Source organism: Carcharodon carcharias, chromosome 3 (assembly GCF_017639515.1).
Source record: "Carcharodon carcharias isolate sCarCar2 chromosome 3, sCarCar2.pri, whole genome shotgun sequence".
NCBI classification, from domain to species: domain Eukaryota; kingdom Metazoa; phylum Chordata; class Chondrichthyes; order Lamniformes; family Lamnidae; genus Carcharodon; species Carcharodon carcharias.
The window spans coordinates 77,722,872-77,750,571 of NC_054469.1; the positions used below are offsets into that span (position 1 = coordinate 77,722,872).

At 41.5% G+C, this 27,700-nt stretch overlaps 2 protein-coding genes across 6 annotated transcripts in view; one reads left to right on the forward strand and one right to left on the reverse strand.

Moving 5' to 3' along the window:
* sgo1 (shugoshin 1) overlaps positions 1-8,756 on the forward strand; it is a 43,403-nt gene extending 34,647 nt beyond the window's left edge. For both annotated transcript variants that reach the window (XM_041183472.1, XM_041183471.1), the window contains exons 6-9: positions 239-1,207; positions 5,233-5,481; positions 6,297-6,483; positions 8,268-8,756. In XM_041183472.1, coding sequence (XP_041039406.1) covers positions 239-1,207; positions 5,233-5,481; positions 6,297-6,483; positions 8,268-8,418 — 1,556 coding nt within the window. In that variant the 3' untranslated portion in view covers positions 8,419-8,756. The remainder of the gene's footprint in view (positions 1-238; positions 1,208-5,232; positions 5,482-6,296; positions 6,484-8,267) is intronic.
* The window catches only part of kat2b (K(lysine) acetyltransferase 2B), a 127,720-nt gene continuing 101,662 nt past the window's right edge, over positions 1,643-27,700 (reverse strand). For 2 of the 4 annotated variants that reach the window (XM_041183470.1, XM_041183468.1), the window contains exon 18: positions 25,684-26,702. In XM_041183470.1, coding sequence (XP_041039404.1) covers positions 26,509-26,702 — 194 coding nt within the window. In that variant the 3' untranslated portion in view covers positions 25,684-26,508. Of the gene's footprint in view, positions 1,848-25,683; positions 26,703-27,700 lie in introns of those variants that run through there. The other 2 variants (XM_041183467.1, XM_041183469.1) reach the window with 2 other exon arrangements.

Genomic DNA, 27,700 nt, shown 5'->3' on the forward strand with positions numbered 1-27,700 from the left:
AGCATCAGTGAACAATGTTGCTTTAAAAACTCCAAAGACTGCAAAGGGTTGCCAAAGTGGTAAATACAACATGCTAATTCCTATCACTGTAACTGCATGTGCACATGTACAGGAAGTGCTCCCCTCATGTTGTGGCACAAATAAAGGCAGCCAACAGGTTATTCATCTGTCCTTAAAACCTTTTGATGCAAAGAACTTGTAGCCATTGAAGTTTTATTTGCTTTCTATTTTCAAAAAGGGCGAAGATCTACATTTATTCCAAGTCAAGACTCTGATGCCAATTTAATAGCTCCATTGGATGATGCGTCTTTTGAGAGAATCGATGAGCTGCCAAAAGGGGTTTCTGTTAGGCGACGAAGTGGGAGGAAAAGCCCTTCTTTCCATGGTCAAATTGGTGTTTTTGATTTATTCAACACTTATGAAAATCATTCAGAGGTGTCTTGGGCAAGTGATGAACAAAAGCTTGACATAAATTTCAAAGATCTTGAAAATGTGCCTCCTCTAAATTCTAATCAAGGAACTGATATGGGAAGCATCGAGCTAGAGCAAATTCAAATGGCAGACAATTGGAATCCTGAGAGAGTCAAAAGGAAGTTCAAGAGCAATGTGAGGAACACTGAAATTGTAAATTCAGAAAAAGCAGAGAGGGTTTCAGAAAAAGAACAGGATATTCAATTGGAAGTAGAGCAGAGGGGAAGAAGAGGGAAGGGAATGGAAAGAAATAAAAACATACCATTAAAGAAACAATTGGAACCTGCAAGAGCGAGCGCCAGCTCGAAGAGTAGAGATCGATGTCAAAGCAGAAGTGGTACAGCCAAAGAAAGAAAAAAGTCTCTTGATTATAGCGATACTTACAATTTTGATTATGAAGAAAGTATTCATCTCACACCTTTCCGTAGGAAAGATGAACCAAGTGCATGTGAGAATATAAACAATACCAAAATCAGTACTGATTCAGAGAGTAATTCAGAAGATGATTTGGATGATAGTCTTTATGTACCTCCTGCTGATAAAAGACGTAGGACATCATCAAGCCATAGTAGAGCTAAAAGTGAAGGGTCAACAGTTTTAGCAACCAGACAGAGGTCAAGCAGAAGGACAGTAATTCTCCGAAAAGATGTGCCTCATAAGAAAGGACCTGAAAATGGTGATGAGGAAACCATCCAAAATGAAACAGCTTCTTTCTTGTTGAAAACATCGGAGTATGGCAAGTATATATAAATTTCATGTGGTTGTATCATTTGGTTAGCCAGTCAATTCGGTGCTTTGAAAGGTGAGGTTCAATTCACTTCTGCTTTGTTTTTGAGGAATGCTAATTCCCTGGGTGCAATGCTTATGAAAAAGGGTTGAAGAATTATGATGCATCTGCCTCCTTTGCATTATACACCAATGTCCAGGGCTTCCATGGATTGGGAATACTAAGTGATTGCATCTACAACAGGTGCAAGTGTTGAAATTATTAGGGAAATATGGTGATGTCATAACTGAAAAGACCACACAAGATTTCACAATTTTAGGGAAAAACTTTTACTGACAGAAGAGAAAAAACAAGCACTATTTATTTAGTTCCCCAGTCTGGTACTTAGACTTCCAGGACTCCCTGCCTGAGAGGATTCTGCTGCTGATCTCTTTCACAAGCTTTACTGGGCAGATCTGGTAATCTTTGATTTTTTTTGAAAATGTGGACTTTTCGTTCTGAGCATGGGCCCCACTGGCACATTGCACAGTGTCCCACAGAAACACTCCTGATTTCTGCTGCTTCTGTCCCCAGCTTCTGTTGGACGCTCTCTCTCTTCCTGTTTTCAAGCTGCTTCTGCCACAGACTACCTTCTCAGACTGCTCCCAGGCTGAATGTGAAAACATAGAGGTATATTAAAACAAAAGAAACCTCCCCTGACCCGCCCCCCTCAGCCCATTTCCATGGCAACATGACAGTTTGTTTTCAGATAGAAATGCAAATCAATTAACTTTAAATTTTTCCTTTGATCTGAAAAGTATATGGATACTTCAAAACATTCCCTCGTTTGCATCCGCCCTCACGCCTTCTCCTCCCTCCCAGAAACATGATAGGGTCCCCCTTGTCCTCACTTATCACCCCACCAGCCTCCGCATTCAAAGGATCATCCTCCGCCATTTCCGCCAACTCCAGCATGATGCCACCACCAAACACATCTTCCCTTCACCCCCCTTATCGGCATTCCGTAGGGATCGCTCCCTCCGGGACACCCTGGTCCACTCCTCCATCACCCCCTACTCCTCAACCCCCTCCTATGGCACAACCCCATGCCCACGCAAAAGATGCAACACCTGCCCCTTCACTTCCTCTCTCCTCACCGTCCAAGGACCCAAACACTCCTTTCAAGTGAAGCAGCATTTCACTTGCATTTCCCCCAACTTAGTCTACTGCATTCGTTGCTCCCAATGTGGTCTCCTCTACATTGGAGAGACCAAACGTAAACTGGGCGACCGCTTTGCAGAACACCTGCGGTCTGTCCGCAAGAATGACCCAAACCTCTCTGTCGCTTGCCATTTTAACACTCCACCCTGCTCTCTTGCCCACATGTCTGTCCTTGGCTTGCTGCATTGTTCCAGTGAAGCCCAACGCAAACTGGAGGAACAACACCTCATCTTCCGACTAGGGACTTTACAGCCTTCCGGACTGAACTGTGAATTCAACAACTTTAGGTCGTGAGCTCCCTTCCCCATCCCCACCCCCCTTTTCTGTTTCCCCCTTCCTTTTTTTTCCCAATAAATTATAAAGATTTTCCTTTTCCCACCTATTTCCATTATATAAAAAAAAATTTAAAAAAATAAAAAAAAACCCCACTAGAGCTATACCTTGAGTGCCCTACCATCCATTCTTAATTAGCACATTCATTTAGATAATATCACCAACCTTAACTTTAACACCTATGTGTTCTATTGTACTATTGTCGTTGACGTCTTTTGATGATCTGCTTCTATCACTGCTTGTTTGTCCCTACAACCACACCCCCCCCTCCACCTCTCTGTCTCTCTATCTCTCCGCCCCCCACACACACACCTTAAACCAGCTTATATTTCAACTCTTTCTTGGACTCGAACTCAAGTTCTGTCGAAGGGTCATGAGGACTCGAAACGTCAACTCTTTTCTTCTCCGCCGATGCTGCCAGACCTGCTGAGTTTTTCCAGGTAATTCTGTTTTTGTTTTGGATTTCCAGCATCCGCAGTTTTTTTGTTTTTATCCCTCGTTTACCAGTTGCTTTCAAACTCTTCTCTGACCTGGACAAATTGCATGAACAATTCAAGCCCTCCAGGTTTACACCTTCAATCCTGAGATACCCCACAGACAGACTGCCTCCTCGAGATATTCAGAGAGGACCACTATAACCCTAGGTGTGAATATCTCACCACCATCCTAACAATCTCCTTTGATCTGCAACTGCAGGCCTGTGTGATAAGCCCTTCAGACCAGGTTTTCTTTCAACTATCCTACGTTTAAAACTATAGTCCCCAAACAAGCATAATTTTATCCACCAAAATATACAATCCTAAAAACACACATTTGTAAGAACCTGTTAATCAATGTAAATGTTCATTACAAGATGGAGCACAATGTGAGAAAATGTGAAGTTGTTTGCTTTGTCAGGAAGAATAAAAAAAGCAGAGTATTAAATGAAGAATGACTGTAGAATCCTGAGGTGCAGAGGGACCTAGGTGTTCTCGTGCATAAGTCACAAAGTTAGTATGCAGGTACAGCGATTAATTGAGAAGGCCAATGGAATGCTATCCTTTATTACGAGAGGGATTGAACATAAAAATAAAGGTGTCATGCTTCATTTATACAGGGCATTGGTGAGACCACACCTCGAATACTGTATAGTTTTGGTCTCCTTATTTAAGGAAGGATGTTAATGAATTAGAGGCGGTTCAGAGGAGGTTTACTAGATTGAATGAACAGGTTCTCTTATGAGGAAAGGTTAGACAGATTGGGCTTGTTTCCACTAGAGTTTAGAAGAGTGAGGGGTGACTTGATTGAATGGTCTTGACAAGTTGGATGCGGAAATTGTTTCCTCTTATGGGTGAGTCCAGAACTAGGGAGCACTGTTTTAAAATTAGGAGGTGTCCTTTTAGGACAGAGATAAGGAGAAATATTTTTCTGAGGGTTGTGCAACTTTGGAACTCCCCGCCTCCGAAAACGGTGGAGGTGGGCTCATTGAATATCTTTAAGACAGAGGTAGATTGATTCCCTTGCCTAACAAGAATCTAAGGTTATTGGGGGGTAGATGGGAATGTGGAATTAGTAATACAACAGATCAGCCATCATGTTATTGAGTGGTGGAGCAGATTTAACGGGCCGAGTGGTCTACTTCTCCTATTTCGTATGTCCATGTTTCCAAAGTACTGTACTAACTACTGTAAACTGTGGGCCTGCTCAAAAGCACTGCTGCAAAATAGGATGGCAGAAAATGTGCGATGATGGAGGGATATGTAAACTGTAGCGTGAAAAAAAGGTCATAGTTGAACACAGAACCCAGAGTTCGAACTACCACCAGCCCAGGCTGGAGAAAGTAATGATAAACATTCAGTATATGTTTTTTAAAAAACTGAATAATTTCCTTTCCCAGAAATATACTGAGGCTTTAATTTTTAAATTTAATTCCTACCTATTTGCTGACTTTTCTTCCATTGTCATCATCCATCTTGTCTGTCTATCCCTCTCTCTCTTTCTCTCCCCTACTTGTAGTTGGTTACAGCTCCACGATAGGTGAGTCTGAGAGTTGCGGGGCTTGCTCAAAATTCCAGAGAACTGGTATTTACAAATTTCTGGACTGGGGAGGTTACAGTATACCGGGTTTTAATTCCAAAACAGTTTTGATTTACAATTCTTAAAACTGCCATGGCGGGATTTGAATTTCTATTCTCTGGATTATTCATCCAGGTCTCTTCATTATTAGTCCAGTAGCAATCTGTTGTTACTGTATTCTGGCATTCGACAACACAAGATCATGAACAATGGACTTTTTGTTTGTGGCATGTTAGCACATATTTCATGTTAGCTGATTTATAAGGGCTTCCATATAAGTCACATTTTCATTTTTAAGTTTTGCTTTCAATAATGAAAGAAAACTAGAGGTTTATTGGCATAGCTGGTATCAAGGTTTTAGCCCTAATTTTTTAAAGCCAGCAAGGTTTTTATAGTTCTCAACTTCCTGGTGCTTAATGTATTAATGGATCTTATTTGTCCATTAGATAAAATCAATGTATGTGAACATTTGAAAACAAAAGCAAAGGATATCCAGTTACATTTTGAGTCAGGCAATAAACCAGAAAACACTTCTACCATCAAACATAAAAACGTAAAGAATTTTCAAAATTCTGAAGAAAGTGCTGTTAGATATCTCAAACCACAACTGAAGAAATGCGTGCTACTGCAGCAGAGAGAAAAAAATGCTGGAAGGACATCAACAATAAGGAATGAAGAAAACTTTAAAGCAACAGGTATGGACATTACCCTGGGCTACATCAAACTGGCTCACATAAAAACAACTGATGTCAATCTTCTTGAGGGCAATTGGGGATGGGCCAAAAATGCTGGCCTAGCCATCGGTGAAAAAATTATAAATAAGTGTTGCATTAGATTGGTTTTGGGGACGTTTCATATGGTTTCAGTTTATCATTAGAGTCACTTGTCACTGAACTTTTGAACATAATGTTTAAAATTTGGACATAGCTGACGTAGAAATCTGAGTCCTTAAGCTGAAAATACTGGAAATTGCCAACATGTCTATCGATATCCAAACAAATTTGATTAATGTTTCAGTACAGTCCCTTCTGTTAAGAGTTTTGACCTTTCAAAAGCTTGCACTTCTGGTCCTTTCCAATTTCCATTATTTAAGTTTTTTCTTCCAATCTTGAACCTTTTTAAATTTCTTTTTTGTACATGTGGAAGTGTAAGTAGTTCAGACTTTAATGTAAGTGTGTTCTACATAGATGGAGAAGTTTTTGAACCATAAGCAAAACTCTCTGCAGATCTTGTTGCAAGATAAAATTATTTTAACATCCATATAGTTTCTTCTCACTGCTATATGTGCAAATATTGAATTATAACTTGAAATGGAGAATAGTGATGGTAGTAGTATTGTAAGGCAGGTTATTTTCTGTTAATTGTAATTTTTACAAATGTCATTGGGAAGGTGTGTGAAGTCAGCAGGTATATCAGCCAATTGATTGGTAGTTCTGTACTTTTATATTTTTGTAGGAAAGGAATTGTATTTCACACATGCATCTCTTAATTTTTCCTATTCTTGAAACAGGGAAGAACTTTGAACCTCGCTTCAGTCTGAGTGATGTGACCAATTATTCAAAATTACCCATTGAAAACAAGGAAAAGAAGATGTCCTGTCCTGCTTTCTTAGAAAGAATGAACAGGATTTCTCCAATAATTGTTAGTAAACGCAGATGCACCATGGCTGTAAATTACAAGGAACCCAGTCTCCAATCGTAAGTTGGACTTGTTCATGCATATATATCATTGAGAGGGTAGAATAGAAGATTATCGTACCTGAATCATTCCAAGCCCTTCATCTAGAATTATCTACTTCAATCCCCATTTCACTGTCCTTTCCCTATACACTTTCATCTACTTGCTTTTCAAATACTTAACCCATTCTGTCACAATATTAATGCTGCTAGTCACTTGTGATAAGGTAGTTCATCTTCCAATAATTCTGTTTTACCCCTTTTAATCTTCTGATAATTTTATGCCTTCTTTTACTGATTCAGACACTTATGGAATCATTTTTTTCACTCTTTACCCTCTCTTATCTCCCAGAGAAAAAAGCCTCAGTTTTTAACCTTTCCTTCATAACTATAAATCCCTTAATCCCTCTATCTCGACCTTTCCCCTACCCTTCCTTGTATGCTGTCTTCCATTAGCCTTTATAGACTAGGTTATTCAAAAGGTTCGGTGTTAGGATACAAGTGCTGTCTAAGGTAAATCTGATTTTCAGCACTGGTTAGCCAATTGGAATAATTCGAGGAAGACCCAAAATATGGCACAGAAATTTTTTCACTAAATCATCATTCATGCCTCTGGTAATCCCTGCATAAACCTGGCAAAAAGCCATTTCCACTTAGTAGATATAATGAGGCATTTGTTGGTTACCGATAATCTTTTACTAAACATGAACTGTATTGAGATCATGATAAATTGAAGTTTGATCATTTACGGGTATGGATTAATTTTGTTTTTAAAACTTGCAAGTTGTTTTCACCAATGTATTTTAGTGCTCAAGAAACTCTAATAAATACCATCTTCCAACTCCTGGTCAGCCTTCTGTCTTCTACCCTGCATAATCTTAAACTCATCCCAAAACCTTTCTGCCCATATCTTAACTTGCACCTGGTCCCATTCTGCCATCACTGCTGTGTCCACTGACCTACATTGGCAACAGCTGAGCAATGTCTTGATGTTAAAATTGTCACCCTTGTTTTCAAATCCCTCCATTGCCTTTCCCCTTCTCAACTCTGTAATCTCCTCCAGCCCTACAACTCTCCAATAATCTGCACTCCTCCAATTCTAGCCTTCTGTGCAGCCCTGCTTGTTATTGCTCAACTATTGGCAGCAATACCTTCAATTGCTGAGCACCTGAACACTTGAATTCACTCAAAAACCATGCTCTCATTGAATGGCAGAGCGGGCTCGAAGGGCTGAATGGCCGCCACCTCCTATTTATTATGCTCTGATGTTCAGAACTCTCTCCTCCTTTTAAGATGGTCTTTAAAACCGACTTCTTCACCACGCTTTTGGGTCATCTGCTCATGTAACTTGATGTCACATTTTGTTTGGGAAAGCTCCTATGATTTGCTTTGGAACATAGTAGTAGTGATTAGTGTTGTGTTAAGCAGTAGCTGATACCTTGAGTAATTTCACTTCCCTTTTGGTTGTTTGTGCTAGGGAATAGAGCACTTGTCCATCTATTGTTTTGCCTTAATGCATTCCCTTAATCCCAATGTTAAAGGGCCCCTGCTCCCTATATCAGAGATTAGGGATTGCTATATTCGTCCATGTTTGTGATGGTGTTACGCGCATGCTTTTGTGTTATATCATTGCATCTCCACAGTCTGGTGTAGATTCAAAGCCAGTTATCAAGTGAATAATTGTTCTTGTAGTAGCAACTAGCTACAAGAAGCCTGGTAAAGAAGAAATTCACCATTTTAAAAAATGAAAGGTGATTTATTTATCAGACTTAAATGCTAATTCAACATTTTAATCTACTCGACAGGAAATTGCGGAGAGGAGACAGATACACCGACACACAATTTTTGCATTCGCCGATATTCAAACAGAAAAAGAACAATGCATCCCTGCGTAAACCTGGCCAAAAGCCATTTCCACTTAGTAGATATAATGAGGCATTTGTTGGCTGCCTATAATCTTTTACTAAACATGAACTGTATTGAGATCATGATAAATTGAAGTTTGATCATTTACGGTATGGATTAATTTTGTTTTTAAAACTTGTTTCATGGGAGTTGTTTTCACTAATGTATTTTAGTGTTCAAGAAAATCTAATAAATACCATCTTCATGAGTATATTTAATTGGTTTTGGTTATTACTATAACACTGTCAAATTTCTTTACCTGAATGGACTAAACAGTTTGAGTAGGATCAGGTAAAATGTCCAGAGATGAATACATGACCCTCCGAAACTGTATTTGTTGTATTTAGAATTACCTGGAGCATCATTAAACAGATTGTGAAGAATCTGAATATATCGTCATTGTTTTTGTCTCTGCTTTCTCTTTCATCAACATCTTGCCTTTTGGATGGACTGTCAGTAATGTGTAGTGATCGACTGTTCAACCATCAGTTGGCTCAGGTGTATCTTACTTCCAACAATTGGAGTTCGTAAGGTGGCAATCAAATATAATCAACTTTTACAACTAGGTGTCATTTTACCATATTCAACCTTCTGCTGTTCTTGTCACTTGCCCCCGTCCTCACCTTTTTAAAAAAAAAAAATTCTGTTGGGCCCCATGTTTCACTCTGCCTTGGGGTCACTTGTAGTCCCTGACCTCAGCCTCCTCTCTGCTTCCTTCTTTGCCTATGGCACCATGGAACTAGGGCCAGATCTTCCAGTCAGTGGTAATGCTGGGGATATTGTCGCTGACTGTGAAGATCATTGCAACTGTACCTTTTTGCATCCTTACAGCCAGGTCTTTCTGTCCCAGCTATATCAGTAATGTCTCAGCACAGCCCATCCATGGAGAGCAATTGCGAAGAGGAGCAGTGGAAAGATCACACCTTTTTCTTTTAACAATGTCAGCTGCCTTGTTCAGATAAGTTTTGATGGTGCTAAGGGTGTTAGCAGGGAGTGGGTGAGGGAGTGAGTGAGTAGTTGGGTTGGGAGTGGGTGAGTAGTTGGATTGGGGGATGCGGGTTTTTGGTTGGGCTCTGTTGTCAATAGCCGAGTCACACCACAAATTTAAGTGGGCCAATACTGGCTTAAGTATCTGGCTAAGTATTGTGTAGCTAGCTCAAATCCTGTGGCTTGTGTGAATAGGAGGGGTGGGCAGGGGCATCAGAGAGCAATAAAGTAATCCTGTTTGGGGCAGAGAGAGGAGACATGATGTGGGCATTTAGTTTGGGATTACAAGCAAGAGAAGGACCATGGATCGAAGACAGGATATACTTCTGGATCTGCTGGGACCAACAACATTCACTGTTGAGGTTTAATGAACTCGTTGCAATACAGTACAACTTTCAACCACCATGAGAAACAGCATTAGCAGTTTTTTTTTTAAATGTCAGCCAACTGGAGATTGTCTTGAGCATTAAAATAAGTTTTTGTTTGGAGGATAATGCTGTAAGTTTGTTTGGTTATTCAAAGGATTTTCAAGGCAAGGACATCCTGAACAATGAAGTCTGAAATTCCTGATCAGTGTGTGATTAAACAAGGTCAATCTCATCAGCAAAACCCTGTATTTTATTCCAGTTCTTTATAATTTTCAATATGTGGCATGTATAATTCCTCCTACACTAAGATTGTTACATTAAGAGAAAATTTGTAAATATTTACCCTGCTGCATGTCATAGTGTAGCCAGTTAACCTTGTGACTCAGACGAGTGCTACCAATTGAGCCATGTCTGACACTGACACTCGAGACACGTCATGGCATATCGACTACAGTTAATCCTATACTGCACAGGTGAATTAAGGTTACTGACGCGAGACTCACTGGCCTGTAGTTTCCTGGCTTATCTCTACAATCCTTCTTAAATAGAGGAACCACATTAGCTGTTCTCCAGTCCTCTGGCATTTCCCCCGTGGCCAGAGAGGAATTAAAAATTTGGGTCAGAGCCCCTGCGATCTCCTCCCTTGCCTCCCTCAGTAGTCTGGGACACAAATCATCCAGACCTGGACCACTGTCACCTTGCCGCTTCATCATGCTGGGCGCCATATTTAAAACCCAGCCAGGTGCACACATCTCAGTGCTTCTCTGGTTCAATACTTTACTGCTTTTTTATTTCTTCTCTGGAAATGGAGGACATTAGCATATGTGCATTTATTGCCCAACCTTTGAAGTCAGTGGGGTGTTGCTTTGCAATGCTGTAGTTCATACACTGTAATACCTCACCCAGTACTATCATGGAAGGAGATTGACCTGATGCTAATAAAGGAAAGGTGATATATGTACATCAAGATCATAGAATGGTTATAGCACAGGAGGAGACCATTTGGCTCACTGTGTCCATACCAATTTGCTGCAAGACCAACTCATTTAGTTCCACTCTCTTTTTGTACAGGGTTCCTATAGGTCATGGAAAATGTGGAAAAGTCATGGAAATTTCCAAAGTCATTGAAAAGTCATGGAATATCTTAACGACAGGGATGAGATTTTTCTGACTTGGGCCAAATTCCAAACTTTTCCAATGTTTTTCTGATGCCCACTTCCTGTAATTGTGTGCTTCCAAAACTGGTTTGGTTCTCCTACCTGATTGACTGCTTTTGAAATTGACAGAACAAGTGGTATTTGGCCAATTAGTCAGTCAACTGGGGACAGTCTATATGCCACATTGGATGCTTTGGACACTTTCAGAACAATAACTGTAACTGCTGAACAATACATGCCAGACTCCCCAGTCCTTCATTTCTTGCTTGCTTTTTGTGAAGAGAGGTGCAATTGTTGCTGTCAGCTGCAGATCTGTTGTTGTGGAGATGAAGGACACGGCGCGCTTTCTTCAGAGCCAAAATATGCTAAACAAGGTAAGGCAAGCAGGAGACAACATCAAAAATGCTGCATTTTTATAGTTGAGACCCACTTGCTCTGATCTTTCACTTGATACTAACTGAAAATTATTTCTTCAACATGGAAAAGTCATGGAATTTTATTTTACTAAAGGTGCAGGAACCCTGCCTGTAGCCCTGCATTTTTTTTCTTTCCAAACAATTGTCCTGTTCTCTTTTGAAAGCCCATGATTGAATCTGCCTCCACCACATTCAGGCAGTGAATTGCAGACCCTAACCACTCACTGCATTTAAAAAAAAAAAGTTTTTCTTATGTTGGTTGCCATTATTTCTTTTGCCAGTTATCTTAAATCAGTGCCCTCTGGTTGTCAATCCTGCCAATGGAAACAGTTCTTCCATATCTACTCTGTATGGACCCTTCATAATTTTTGAACACCTCAATCAAATCTCTTCTCAACTTTCTCTTCTCCAAAGAGAATGGCATCAGCTTCTCTAATCTATCCACAAACTGAAGCTCCTCATCCCTGGAACCATTCTCATGAACTTTCTCTGCACCCTCACTAATGCTTCCCATCTTTCAAATGTGGTAGGCAGAACGATTTGTGCACATTTACCACCCCACCCCCCCACCCCCCCATTCTTCTGCTCCTGCACCCATTTAGAATTGTATTCTTTATTTCATATTTCTTCCTACCAAAATGAATCAGTTCATGCTTCTCTTCATTAAATTCATCTATCAGTTGTCCACCCATTCCATCAGTCTGTCTGTGGTCTTTGAAGTTTATCACCATCCTCCTCACAGCTCACAATGCTTCCAAGTTTAGTGTCATCCATGAACTGTGAAATTGTGCTCGGTACCAACCAAGTCTGTCATTGATATATTTCAGGAAAAGCAGGGTTCCGACACTGATGCCCAGGGAATCAACTGTATAAATCTTCCTCCAGCCACAAAACAACCATTTACCACTAGTCTCCTGTCACTCAGCCAATTTTGTATCAATGCTGCTACTGTTCCAGTTATAGGTCTGTACAAGTCCACTTAAGTCTCATTACGTACAAATATATATTTGATTACAAAAACAGAATTACCTGGAAAAACTCAGCAGGTCTGGCAGCATCGGTGGAAAAGAAAAGAGTTGACATTTCGAGTCCTCATGACCCTTCAACAGAACTAGGTGAATCCAAGGAGCGGGGTGAAATATAAGCTGGTTTAAAGTGGGGGGTGGGGGGAGAGAAGTGGAGGGGGGGTGTGGTTGTAGGGACAAACAAGCAGTGATAGGAGCAAATAATCAAAAGATATCACAGACAAAAGAACAAAAGAACACAGGTGTTGAAGTTGGTGATATTATCTAAACGAATGCTAATTAAGAATGATGGTAGAACACTCAAGGTATAACTCTAGTGGGGGTGGGGGACATAAAAGATTTAAAAATAATGGAAATAGGTGGGAAAAGAAAAATCTATATAAATTATTGGAAAAAACAAAAGGAAGGGGGAAGAAACAGAAAGGGGGTGGGAATGGAGGAGGGAGTTCAAGACCTAAAATTGTTGAATTCAATATTCAGTCCAGAAGGCTGTAAAGTGCCTAATCGGAAGATGAGGTGCTGTTCCTCCTGTTTGCGTTGGGCTTCACTGGAACAATGGAACAAGCCAAGGACAGACATGTGGGCAAGAGAGCAAGGTGGAGTGTTAAAATGGCAAGTGACAGGGAGGTTTGGGTCATTCTTGCGGACAGACCGCAGGTGTTCTGCAAAGCGGTCGCCCAGTTTACATTTGGTTTCTCCAATGTAGAGGAGACTGCATTGGGAGCAACGAATGCAGTAGACTAAGGTGGGGGAAATGCAAGTGAAATGCTGCTTCACTTGAAAGGAGTGTTTGGGCCCTTGGACGGTGAGGAGAGAGGAAGTGAAGGGGCAGGTGTTACATCTTTTGCGTGGGCATGGGGAGGTGCCATAGATGAGGGTTGAGGAGTAGGGGGTGATGGAGGAGTGGACCAGGGTGTCACGGAGGGAACGATCCCTACGGAATGCCGCCGGGGGGGTGAAGGGATGATGTGTTTGGTGGTGGCATCATGCTGGAGTTGGCGGAAATGGCGGAGGATGATGCTTTGAATGTGGAGACTGGTGGAGTGATAAGTGAGGACAAGGGGGACCCCATCATGTTTCTGGGAGGGAGGAGAAGGCGGATGCGCGGGAGATGGGCTGGACACGGTTGAGGGCCCTGTCAACGACCGTGGGTGGAAAACCTCGGTTAAGGAAGAAGGAGGACATGTCAGAGGAACTGTTTTTGATGGTAGCATCATCAGAACAGATGCGACGGAGGCGAAGGAACTGAGAGAATGGGATGGAGTCCTTACAGTAAGCAGGGTGTGAGGAGCTGTAGTTGAGGTAACTGTGGGAGTTGTTAGGCTTGTAATGGATATTGGTGGACAGTCTATCACCAGAAATTGAGACAGAGAGGTCAAGGAAGGGAAGTGAAGTGTCAGAGATGGACCATGTGAAAATGATGGATGGGTGGAGATTGGAAGCAAAATTAATAAATTTTTCCAAGTCCCGACAAGAGCATGAAGCAGCACCGAAGTAATCATCGATGTACCGGAGAAAGAGTTGTGGAAGGGGGCCGGAGTAGGACTGGAACAAGGAATGTTCCACATACCCCATAAAGAGACAGGCATAGCTGGGGCCCATGCGGGTTCCCATAGCCACACCTTTTATTTGGAGGAAGTTAGAGGAGTTGAAGGAGAAATTGTTCAGCGTGAGAACAAGTTCAGCCAGACGGAGGAGAGTAGTGGTGGATGGGGATTGTTTGGGCCTCTGTTCGAGGAAGAAGCTAAGGGCCCTCAGACCATCCTGGTAGGGGATGGTGGTGTAGAGGGATTGGACGTCCATGGTGAAGAGGAAGCGGTTGGGGCCAGGGAACTAGAAATTGTTGATGTGACGTAAGGTGTCAGAGGAATCACGGATGTAGGTGGGAAGGGACTGGACAAGGGGAGAGAGAAGGGAGTCAAGATAACAGGAAATGAGTTCCATGGGGCAGGAGCAAGCTGACACGATCGGTCTACCGGGACAGTTCTGTTTGTGGATTTTGGGTAGGAGGTAGAAGCGGGCCGTCCGAGGTTGGGCGACTATCAGGTTGGAAGCTGTGGGAGGAAGATCCCCAGAGGAGATGAGGTCAGTGACAGTCCTGGAAACAATGGCTTGATGTTCAGTGGTGGGGTCATGGTCCAGGGAGAGGTAGGAGGAAGTGTCTGTGAGTTGACGCTCAGCCTCCGCGAGGTAGAGGTCAGTGTGCCAGACAACAACAGCACCACCCTTGTCAGCGGGTTTGATGACAATGTCAGGGTTGGACCTGAGACAACAGAGTGCAGTAAGTTCAGAGAGAAAGAGATTAGAATGGGTGAGAGGAGCAGAGAAATTGAGATGACTAATGTCTCGCCGACAGTTCTCAATGAAAAGATCAAGAGAAGGTAAGAATCCAGCGGGAGGGGTCCAGGTGGAGGGAGAATATTGGAGGTGGATAAAAGGATCCGTTGAACGGGGAGAGGAGTCCTGCCCAAAGAAGTGAGTCTGGAGACGAAGACGGCGGAAGAAGAGTTCTGCATCGTGCTGAGCCCGAAATTCATTGAGATGAGGGCGTAAGGGTATGAAACTAAGTCCTTTGCTAAGCACGGAACGTTCAGCGTCAAAAAGGGGAAGGTCAGGGGGTATAGTGAATACATGACAGGGGCTGGGATTGGAAGATGGGGTGGGGATGGAGGGACAGGCAGGGGTGGAGGGTCCTAGATGGGTGTTGGTATCGATGAGTTGTTGGAGTTTGCGTTCCTTAGCACTTGAGAGAAAGAGAAGTTTCTTGTTGAGGCATCGGATGAGATAAAGAATAAAATGAAACTGGGGGCAAGCGCAGTTTTCAAAAAGGGTACGACAGTACTGCTGGAGGGAGAGGTCGAGTGTGTTCATATGGCGGCGCATTGCACTGAGTGTGGATCTCAGAATGTGACAGGAACAGCAGTCCAAGAAACATTTTATGTCCCGGAGATACCTGTAATCCTGGGTGGGTTCGAAACATGAGGGGTGGAATTTTAGTTGAAATTCACGTGGGGTAAGTCGGAGACGGAGACAGTCACTGAGAAAGGAGATATGGCTGTGAAAGCGGGTTTTAGGAAACATCTTGTCAAACACCAGGAGAGAAATGGAAAGCAATGAAGGTGAACAAGGCAAAAGAGAGATACGGAAATCTTGTCGCAGAGACGAACAAAACTTCTTCAAGGTAGGCATTTCTTGAAGAGGAGTGGCAGTCAATTAAACACAGATATAAAAACAAAAAACCGCGGATGCTGGAAATCCAAAACAAAAACAGAATTACCTGGAAAAACTCAGCAGGTCTGGCAGCATCGGCGGAGAAAAGAGTTGACGTTTCGAGTCCTCATGACCCTTCAACAGAACTAGGTGAATCCAAGGAGAGGGGTGAAATATAAGCTGGTTTAAGGTGGGGGGTTGGGTGGGGGGAGAGAAGTGCAGGGGGGGTGGGGTGTGGTTGTAGCAAGCAGTGATAGGAGCAGATAATCAAAAGACATCACAGACAAAAGAACAAAAGGACACAGAGGTGTTGGAGTTGGTGATATTATCTAAACGAATGTGCTAATTAAGAATGGATGGTATGGCACTCAAGATATAGCTCTAGTGGGGGTGGGGGGGGGCATAAAATATTTAAAAATAATGGAAATAGGTGGGAAAAGAAAAATCTATATAAATTATTGGAAAAAACATAAGGAAGGGGGAAGAAACAGAAAGGGGGTGGGGATGGAGGAGGGAGTTCAAGACCTAAAGTTGTTGAGTTCAATATTCAGTCCGGAAGGCTGTAAAGTGCCTAGTCGGAAGATGAGGTGCTGTTCCTCCTGCTTGCGTTGGGCTTCACTGGAACAATGCAGCAAGCCAAGGACAGACATGCGGGCAAGAGAACAAGGTGGAGTGTTAAAATGGCAAGCGACAGGAAGGTTTGGGTCATTCTTACGGACAAACCGCAGGTGTTCTGCAAAGCAGCCGCCCAGTTTACATTTGGTCTCTCCAATATTTGATTAGCTTTGTGCAAGCTCTGAGGTCAGGTAGCTACAGTTTGCTACATAAGCAACAGCATGGAATCCAATGTTGAGTTCTCTGTTACGCCCATTCAGATATACATTTCTGTGGATGGAAATAAATGACAAGGCAGTAGATACAAATGAAACAGCCAGATATTTTTTATTTATTCTTTCATGGGATGTGGGTGTTGCTGGCAAACTCAGCCCATCCTTAATTGTCCTTGAACTGAGTGGCTTGCTGTGTAATTTCAGAGATTTCAACCACATTGCTTGTGGGTCTGAAGTCACATGTAGGCCAGACCAGATAAGGATGGCAGTTTTCCTTCCCTAAAGGATTGGATGGGTTTTAATGACAATTGATGATAGTTTCATGTTCACCATTTCTGAATCTAGTTTTCAATTCCAGAATTATTAATTTATTGAATTTAAATTGTGGCGGAATTTGAACCCATGTTCCCTGAGCATTGGCCTGGGTTTCTGGATTAGTAGTTCAGTGACATTACCACCATGTACATGAATGCCAGCATGTAGAGCCAGGAATTATGGCAGACAGCAGTTTCTATCCGCTTGGCCTCTTACAAAGCATCACTTTAGTATTTAATTTAACATTCTGATTTAAACGACACTTTTGATGCACAGGGGTTTATCTGCTAAGGTGTGAACTGTAAATTCTGCATTATTCACTGAGCTTTGGATAGTTGCAGGGAAGGGTGAAAATTTGTGTTTAGCTCTTGTGAAGCTCCACCTCTTCCACCACCCTCCCCCACTATTAGTTCACTGCTTTTTTTTATTCTCAATACAAGTTAAATTTTGCCCACAGTACAGCTTAGCAGCTGCCATCAGTACCACCTTATAGTATCTGCAAGGATATTGCCCTGCTCTGGGACCCAATATTTTGTCAATTTGCTGAAATAGTCTTTGAATTGAAAGGTTTATCAGGTTTATGATCATTGTGGAAAATAAATCTATTGAGATAATATTCTATAATGGCAGTGTAAAAATTTAAACTAGAAAAGTGATATGCACTGTCTTGTCAAATCATCTAGTTTAGAGGGGACAGGGGTTAAGAGAGCCAACACTGGAAATTAAATATAGGAATATGCCGTATTCAAGTACATAATTTGAAAATTACACCATTTATTTTTAACTTGGTACAATATATTAATTTTACAAATGACATTTATTGTATAGATAGCAAATACAAAAGTTTACAAAAATCACAAAAGTGAAGTTTACATTATTGCACAAAATCTACTATTTTCCCCTAAAAATGAATGAAGGAAAAATTTAGAAAACCTGTTAGTCTTTCAGTTTTTACATTCTAATTTTGCACCGCTGGAGGAGAGATTTTTGGAAAAGAAAACATTAAACATTTTAAATTACTTTGTTTCAGCTACTGAATAAAAGCTTTGATGTTCAACGACCTAAATTATGTTCATTATGTTCCCACAATTAAGGCTGGCTTTCAGATTATTGGTAGAAAGCACAAGCCGTACAGGCTTGAATCATAGCATTTTAAGTTTTAGTTTGCTTTGGAATCTTTCTTTGACTGTATTACATTCAATCACATGAGTATTAACAACAGCTCTCAAATGAATATGAAAATGTTTGGAGCCACTTGTCCAATGATGCATCCAACATGTAAAGCTGGAACATTCATCCTGACTTTAACAATAGGATGCAATATCCATTTTAATATCAAAGTGCTTTCAGAAATTCTACCCATTATATATAAAAGAAAATGAGAATTATTTTTACCAAGCATACTGTAACACTTGTGGGTGTTCCACAAATGTAATCACCTGTTGAAATTTGTCGTCTTCAAAATTCGGATGATGATTAATTCCACATTCATGGGAAATCGCCATAAAAAGTGAAAAATGGATTCTGGGTTTAACCTCGAATCACATTTGCACAATTTCTCCAGAGTAGCTCTTCTACTTTTTTAAGAACAAATTAAAATGGTTTTGGATTTAAAAATTGGAAAACTTAATATGTAGCACAGTATGATGAAACAGGACAAAACTTTTTCTAGTTCCTATAATAAGGAATTCTGTTTTGCAAAACAAATGCTGTTAAAAGCACTTCAAGTTTGAGTTTTACATTTCTAAATTGAATTTTGCAAACTAAACTTGGAAAGGAATAGAGAATTATAGAAATGGTACAAAATTGAATATGTTTTTTTAACAAATAAGATTGCATGTAGATAAAGTTAGATCACAGCATTTTAACTACAGTAGTTACTGCAATAGTGCAATATTTAAGTTTAAGAAAATTAAGACCCAATGAAACTTGAGGGTTTTTTTGTAGGCATTGCAATATCTTTAAGTTTAGGATGGACTATTTAAATGAAGATGAGCACAATTTCAGTCAGGAAGTTGTGTCATTGCAAACAGAGATAATTATTTAAATATGCATTAAAGGTTTTGCTATCTTCTGGCTATATTAAATGAAATATGTAGACAGCGTTCTACTCATCTCAACTCATCATTGTAAGGATATGACTCTTCCATCAAATAAATTGCAGTAAATAGCTAAACTTTTGTACATATGTTCTCATAACTTAAAATACCCTTAGAAAAAAGCATTTGTGAAGACTGGCGTTAATGACCTTCTTTCACACCACAGTTAGCCATTACAATATTTGCTACTTGAGTTATGAGGGGAAATCATAATTACATTTATATATTTCCCAAAGAAAATGAGTTTTGGTATTGCCTAGCATTGTATTGTATTAGCATTTTGCCTGCTTCTTGTCATGCATAAACCATGCAATATACTTGTGTCAGCTGTATACTCTTCACTTAATTGGAACGTCCAATAATCTGAACTTGTGAAGTGTTATGTTACAGGGGTGTCCAACCTTCCCTCCCTTTTCCCCTCAATGAGTCCTAGTAAACCAGCCCTTTAAGCTTAGGAAAGTCAATTTGGCAAGGCTTGCATGGAGTATAAATACCAGCATCATACACACGAATGGGAATGTAGTAATAAACTTTACTTATGATCCCCAAGGCTCTCAATTAGGGCCCAAAAATATAAAAGTTGAGCAACCTTGTTCTTTTGAACAGTAATGTATAGTTCTGTGATTTTTTTCCCCCTTTTCAGCCATGATTACAACAAGCATCAATATAAATAAGGGAACTAAAAGAAGAAGGATCAAAGAAATGGAAAAAGCCTAATGTAAAGTTAAATGTAAAATGAGGAATACATCAGGAATTCAGTCACTTAAGAGATGAGTCCTGTTTAAAACTGCAAATTAGTTATTGGCCAATACACAATAATGCAAGTTTGTTTTTGTTGAAAATGCTAAGAATTTATTGTAATGGTTTAAGTCACAGACTTTGTATGTGTTACCTCCTGCCCTTCATGTAACTCATGGAGCTGCAACTGTTAAGGATGTTTCAGTATCTACAACAGATTCAATTGTTTGTAGGAAAAATTTATTCTTGAGGTGCAAAGTAATTGGATGGCTTAGCTACTAGAACTCAGTGTTTGATTACATAATACTCCAGTTTTGATGAGGATCAAAAAACGTAAAAGGACTAACTTAAAAAGAATTCACTTCTGACAAAACAACTTTATTTTAATCCCAGATTATGAAATCAAACTTTCTTCTCTGAAGTAAAGTATTTCAACAATAACAAAAATAGCTAATTTAGGAAGCAAATAGCAAAATGTTAGAAATAAAAACAGTGCTGAAAAAACTCAGCAGGTCTGGCAGCATCTGTGGAGAGAAAAAGAGTTACTGTTTCAAGTGCTTATGACTTTTCTTCGGAGCTCTTCTCTTTAGCTCTGAAGAGGAGTCATATGGACTTGAAACATTAACTCTGTTTCTCTCTCCACAGATGCTGCCAGACCTGCTGAGCTTTTCCAGAATTTTCTGTTTTTTATTTCAGATTTCCAGCATCTGCAGTATTTTGCTTTTATCAAAATATTAGAAGTTCACTGGGAGCCATAACCTTAAAAATATTTTTAAAACTAATTATATAAGACATACTGGTGTGCATTTGGAAACAAAAATGGGGACAGGATCAGAACAAATTTATCTGTTCACTGAAATAAAACAGGTTAGTTGTCCCTTGGTCTGGATTTCAGCACCCAACAGTCCCTGTGGAACACAAGGTCCATTTTAAAGGCCTAGCCACATTAAAATTGTCTTCAGGCTGTGGCAGAGACTGGGCATCCTGGGGCAAATTGCCACGTTGGGACCACTGCAACATCTGACATTCCAGTCAGAAATGGTTAGGTCTGTGGTGCAGTAAATGGTGACTGATTTTGTGGTTTTTGTGGAGCTTGGATGAGAGCACTCTGCTCCTCCTGGCCTTACAAAACTATTGGAAAATCGAACTTTGGGCTCATCTTTGGTTAGAATGTCAGCTTATTCTGAACAAAGTACATGCAATGCAAACTTATCCCAGTACAACCCTAAAATGACAAACAGCGTCCTATATGTTGATCATAGAATCCCAATAAATCTACAGCCTGACTTGGGTGGGTATTCTGGTCATTTAGTGATATGCTTGGGGGTAATTTTCAGTGACCACAGTGATGGCAGGAACAGGGTGGTAAATCATTCCCCACCACTTATGGGGTGCTACCAGCATGTTTCCACTGGGTAAAGGGCCTCAAAATTCACCTCCCCACACCCTCCAATTGCATTTCTCTAATCCTGTAAATAGTTTAGTTTTTTTAGTGTGTCAAGATTCCCGTTCAATTGTTGAAAATTTTCCATCATTTATAGCAACACAAGATTTTACGTTCTCTTATGTTCATATAAAAAGCTAACAACGGTGGAAATTCCTTTTTAAGGTACATGAAAGCTAGCCTTAGTTGTTTTAGTATTGAGAAATATAATGTGGCTACAACTGTGGTCTTCAATTTAAGATTTTAGAATACGTCATTGCTAGAAGTATTTAAAGTAAGTGAAGGCTAGCAAGGGAATTCAAACTGCCAATGTGTCATGAAAGAGTGTAAGATGTTAATTCTGCAGTCAACTATCTGTTTTAGATACAGATACACTGTAACATTCCTGGATAAAATATCATCTGATCAGGAGGATGCAGTCTGGTAAGCAAATATTGGTAATATATCCAATGGGTGCATGCACCTCTAAACACTGATCACATACTAATCAGAGGAGAAAGAATGTTCTTAAGTATTCTAGCCAGTTTCATGCTTATCTTTCAGTGCACAGATGAATCTAAGGTGCAAGATTCAGCAGCCCCAACCTTAATTGCAGAAAAAAAATTCCTGAAATCAATTAATTTCATCCCTGGAAAGGAGACTGTCTAATTATTCAGTCATTAGAAGAAATGTAAAATGATCAGCTTCTGTCTACATTGCGAGAGAGTCTTATACTATAGATTTTTCCCCCAATGTAATTAAATATTAAATAATTCAACTTATTTTAAAATGTTTACATTCTTTCAAATGCAAAACTCGCAATTACACTGTACAGGATGTCTCTCTTAGAGCACTGGGGTCTGATAGTCAGAAACCCTTTACATTCAGGTTTTCAAACCAAAATGTTCAGAAATCCAGTTTTTACTTATGGATGTGGAGTTGACACATGGACTGCAAAATTTGGTGTAGCACCCACATTTTTTGTTCTATGAGTGCTGTTTTGGATACAAAATGGCATTCCCACTGCACACACTCCCTTCTAAGTGGGGGCTAAATGGACACCATCTGATGTAGTTGATAGTGTGCCATAAGTATGCAGAGTAGGCAGATTTTAATCTCAGTCAGCGTGTAACTTTGATTTGACTCTTGTGATGCCATTTTCCATCTGAATGCTTCAGTTAACGCCCTCTCTTAATCTTGTACAGCTAACATGTGCTCATCAGGAGTAAGGACCCCTACCCAGCACTACTGAAAGGAATTGTCATCCACTTTCAAGTTCGTTGTTGCTTGATTGAGTTCTACTGGCTGTTGCTGGATTAGTAGAAGTACTTGTTGGTTTGTACTTCGATTTAAATTTGGTAGAATCTATAGGGCTCGATGTAGTAGGTGGTGAAGCCCTTTGTTCTCACTTTGAGGGTTCTGCTCACACTGCTTGCTCCCAGGCAGGGTACTGTAGTTTCTAATACCCTTGGGCTACAGGAGAATGCGAGGCAACAGAGATGACAAGCTGCTTTAGCGATGAGGGACAGGAGGCCATGTGCATCCAGGGATTTCAGAGATTAATTCTCCTACCTCAATCTAATCTAGGAATAATGCGTGGGACCTTTCTGTTTCACTAAGGAATTGTTCACTGAAATCTGTTGCTTATTGCAGGCGGACCTCAAGCCTCAGGGCAGGATGAGGATAGCACTGTCATCGGCTGTGAAGGTGATGTATTTATGAATTTTTTTATGTGGGTCTCATTTCAGGCTGGAGTAGGGGACATCTCCAACATCTCAGTTTGCTGTTCACTGTTGGATAAGAGAGGTGGCTGACATCCTATATGCAAAGAGAGGGGAATTATATTGCCTTTTCTCTTTGCAAGGAGAGCACGAATATGGCTTTGCTAGGATAGTGGACACCCCCATAGTGTAAGGTGCCACTGACCACATATACGTTGCTTTGTGGGAACTGCATCTGAATTTGGTTGTAAAATCGCAGAGGGCTCCATTCTCTCAATGTTCAGCTGCTGTGCAACCATATTCAGCTGATCATGCATATCAATTTCCAGTAGCCTGGCATATGCCACGTTGCCTTTATTTTATGCCAATCTGTACCATTACCATTTGAGCCGCAATGAGTGACCAGAGGACGGCAAGTGGACGACAAGGATTATCCACTAACTACCTGGTTCATGAATGATGTGCGCAACCCACATACATCAGCAGCATGCATATAATGAGAGCCATGCTGCCAAACGAAATATCATCGAGCAAACCATGCTGATGCTCAAGCAACACTTCTGCTGCCTGGATCACTGTAAAGGAGCCCTACAATACTCAGCAGAGCGTATGTCACGACTTGTTATGGTCTGCTGCCTCCTTCAAAATCTCGGCATTACGAGGGCACAACCTGTGGCATCAGCTTTACGGCTAGCAGTTGAGGAAGTGTAGATTGAGGAAGGTAGGAGGCATCCCCTTTCTCCAAGCTATCTTTGATTAGCTCCTCCGACAGCAGTATCATTGAACATAACCACAGTTTACCATTTGACAATAATCCCACACCTCTTTCATGGACCGTCTCTTAGACCCAATGCTGAAACAAAAGCTATCACAAAAAAAATTCCAAACCATCTTTATCAAACAAACCATCCAATATTCCATATAAAGATCAACTAATCAACCTTGTGCATTGTCTTAGTGCCTGTTGTCCTTGTGCTATTGCTGGGCCTAGTGCTCCTATGCTGTGCTATCCCAGCAGCTGCATCATGACTGGCAGAAGACAGCTGACTTTTATTGGAGGAGACTGCAGATGGCCTTGCAGGGTTACCTTGCTCTAGAAGGTCTGGTTTCCAACTGTACCATCTTGGCAGTAGTCTGGGCTCATTGGAAACAGAGAGGAGTGGCAGTGCTGGGAGGACAAATGCAATCATCCTGAAAGGTCAGCAGGTTTGTGCTTCACGGAAACATTGCATCTCCCCTAGGAAAGTACATCAGCAATTTTACTAATTTGCCAGAACAGATTGTTGACTCACTGAGAGACCCTGCAAGCCACTTTGAGCACTGTTATCCACAGCCATGATGGCAATAGTCTGCATCTGCATGACATTAAACTGAGCTTGTGTGACTTAGTCTGAGCTGCCACCACAGCATTCAGATGTTGTGTGACTTCAGCTTCTGCTTCAATGGAAGCTGGGACATCAGCCATGGATGCTGCATCATAGTCCAACAAGTGTTTTCATGGAATTGACCATCTCTTCTATGTTGGAAAGGATGGGCCTCGAGCTCTGCAAAGCCCAGTGAAAGGTTAGTGCCAGACTCCTCCATGCTCCCTGACAATGACATCAGGCTTTCTGGCAGGCCTGCCAATGCACAAAGCACTTATGTATCCATACCTATCAGCATTTTTCTGTGCGCCACCCCATCGACGACCTCATCTGAATCCTCTTCAGCAGGCCTTGCTCTCTGGTATGCTGGAACTTGTGCTACTCTTCCTCCAGTCAGGCTTAAAGCCACGTGCCCATTTCTCACCGTGTGCAAATTCCTTTTGTAAGATATCCGATAAAATAGGCAGTGTGTCAGGATCTGAGCTGGTGCCTGAGTGTCAGAGTTTCTTCATCATCAATCACTTTTCCCTCAACAACTTAACACTCCTGAACGACTGCTTGGCCAGGTTGCTGTCCTTTAGTATTTGTTAGGAGAAAGGCACAAGGGTAGGGTTGTGTGGAGAGGGCCTTAGGGGAAAATAAGAGTCCATCCTTATACCATGGAGGCTTGTAAATCAGAAGAGATTGTGAGGTGTTAAAAGGAGTGGAATTAGGTATGAGCATACCTACTTCAATGGTTTCAGCTCCACTGTTGGCCACAGCCTTGGTCATGGCTGCTTCGATGGTGGCTAGCATCTTCTCCTCCTCCAATGGGCTGAGACCATGCAGATAGCCTGTCTCACTCCAGTTAGTCCCTGCTATCTTTGTTATGCAAGAGAGAGGGAAGCATGTCAGTGAGCGTAGTGAAACTTATTTGGGTGATGTGGCTGTTATAATGTGTGCAAGCAGTGAGTGAAAGGCTTGCTGCAGTTTTGATAGTGAGGTGAGGATACAAATGAGGTTTGCATTATGGTTGATAGAGATTTATTGGTAGTTGAGGATAAATTCACTGACCATGACCGCTCATGTGATGTCATTAGAATTTCTAAATGGCATCCAGGTTTTCAGGCTACATTGACTGTATTGACAGCGATGATGATCTGCCTTCACAAAACTTGTCTGGAGGGTCTCCTGGCTCAGTCAGTCTACCTCATGCACCAAGGCCTCCAGTGCGGTGTTGGTGAACCGTGCAGCACATTCTACGCCCCTGTTTTTGCCAGATTCATTCTTCTTGTAGGTCAGATGCTCTTCCCCAGCCACTTCCAGCACCTGCTAGAGCCAGAAGGCATCTCCCCTTTAAGACGTGTAGGCAGGCTTTAAGTGGTGCTAACCTCACAAAAACTTTTTGACCCCTTATTCAGGCATGCAATCGTTCAGGTAGGCAGTCATTCAGCACTGTGTTTATCGCTGGGCTGAAAGTTTCTAGCATTTGAATGACCAGGTAGCAGGCAGTTTGACATCTGCCTGCATCAGAAGGTACAAGTGCATCATGATCCCCATGCCTGTCCTTTGGTGAGGTGGGGGGACTAACACACATTGTCCTATTTCACTTTAGGGCCTCACTTGAGATGCAAGGTTTAGGAACCCCGCCCCCCACCCCCCCACCCCCCCTCCAAATGTGTGTGGAGTTTAACTAGGTAAAACCTTGTAGCTTTTTAGCATAGCGCATTAGGAAGCTCCCAGCAGCTTATCCAGCCGGTGCCACCCTAACTGTGAGGGTCTGGCTTGTAGTGATATAGAGCTCATTGGGAAGAACTCCCAGCCCCGATTAAAAAATCTACCCCCATCAGGTCTTTTCAGTAAGCCAGGTCAATCATCGACAGCATGCAAGAACTACGGACCTGTCTGGCTCGGTATTGCCTCACTGAATCTGCCATAGAGATGGCCTTGTTTCCAGTCTCTCATCACTGTGGTTGGTTACAACCTCCCCACGAACAGCAGGATAGTCAGCTGATTGATAAATAACTGAAAAGTGTGGATTTGAGCACTCACTAAGTAGGCAGCAGAAGCTCACAAGCAACAGGGTAAGTAGCACTGCTTACTCAGAAATTTGTGAGCACATTGTCATCAGCCTCCTTATCCAGCATGGTTACACGCCACACCCTACACCACTGGTTAGACATGTGAAGGTTCAGCAATTAAATCAAAGTACTCACTGAACCAAGCATATATGGGCATTTGTTCACATGCCTGTGCTCCAAATATTATCTATTTACTGGAGCTAGTGACCCAGGTCTCAACACTTTCTCATTATGTGAAAGAGCTCTTAGAGTGCAAAACTGATCCAACCTGTTTCGAATTGCAACTGGCTGCATGAGGAAATTCCCACAAAATCTACAGCAGCCAGTTTCTAAAGCTACTGGTAGGCATTGTAATAGACCTATATACTCTACAGTACATTAAACTAGCATTGACTAGTCAGAGCACCACAAAAAATAAACTTTTGAAGTTACTTGTCTATCAGTCCAGCTTCTTTAATTTTACTGTAAAAGTTTTTTTCCAAGATGTTGGCACACTTGAAGTATTCACTTTCTGGAGGATTATATTCTCGACAGTTGGTAAAGATACGCTGCATGTCTGCCATGAACAATTTCTTGGTCACGTAATAGCGGTTTTTGACACGTTCACTCATTGTTTTCAGATCTGTGAAGCAATTGTATTAAAGCAAATATTAAGGAAAGGCATTCTCATTGTTTAAAAGATATATGTGACATGTCCAAATTTGGCACGATTGCTGTCTATGTTAAGAACATCAGAAATAGCAGCAGGATTCACTAATCACAGCATTCACTAATTCACTAATGTCCTTTAGGGAAGGAAATCTGCCACCCTTATATGGTTTGGCCTACATGTGATTCCAGACCAACAGCAATGTAGTTAATTCTTAAATGCCCTCTAAAATGGCCTTGCAAGCCATTCAGTTGTAACAAACCACTAGAAAGTAAAAAAGGAATGAAGCCAAATGGACCACTTGGCATCAACCTAGGCACCAGAAACAAAAGAACAGCCAGCCCTGTCGACCCTGAAAAGTCCTCCTTGCTAACATCTGGCAGCATGTGCTAAAATTAGGAGAGCTATCCCACAGACTAGGGAAGCAACAGCCTGACATAGTCATACTCACCGAATCATACCTTGCAGACTATGTCCGAGACACCACCATCACTATCCCTGGGTATGTCCAGTCCCAGCGACAGGAGAGGCCCACCAGAGGTGGCAGCACAGTGGTATACAATCTGGAGGGAGTTGCCCCTGGAGTCCTCAACATTGACCCCAGTCCTGTCTCATGGTATCAGGTCAAACATGGGCAAGGAAACCTCCTACTTGTTACCACCTACCGTTCCTCCTCAGCTGATGAGTTAGTACTCCTCCATATTGGACACCACTTGGAGGAAGCATTGCGGGTGAAAAGAGCACAGAATGTACCCTGGGTGGGGGACTTCAATGTCCATCGCCAAGAGTGGCTCAGTAGCACCACTACTGACCGAGCTGGCCGAGCCCTAAAGGACATAGCTGCTAGACTGGATCTTTGACAGGTGGTGAGGGAATCAACAAGAGGGAAAAAATCTACTTGACCTCATCCTCATCAATCTACCTTTCACAATTGTGTGTTTCATAACATAAAAAGGAGTGGGAGGCTATTC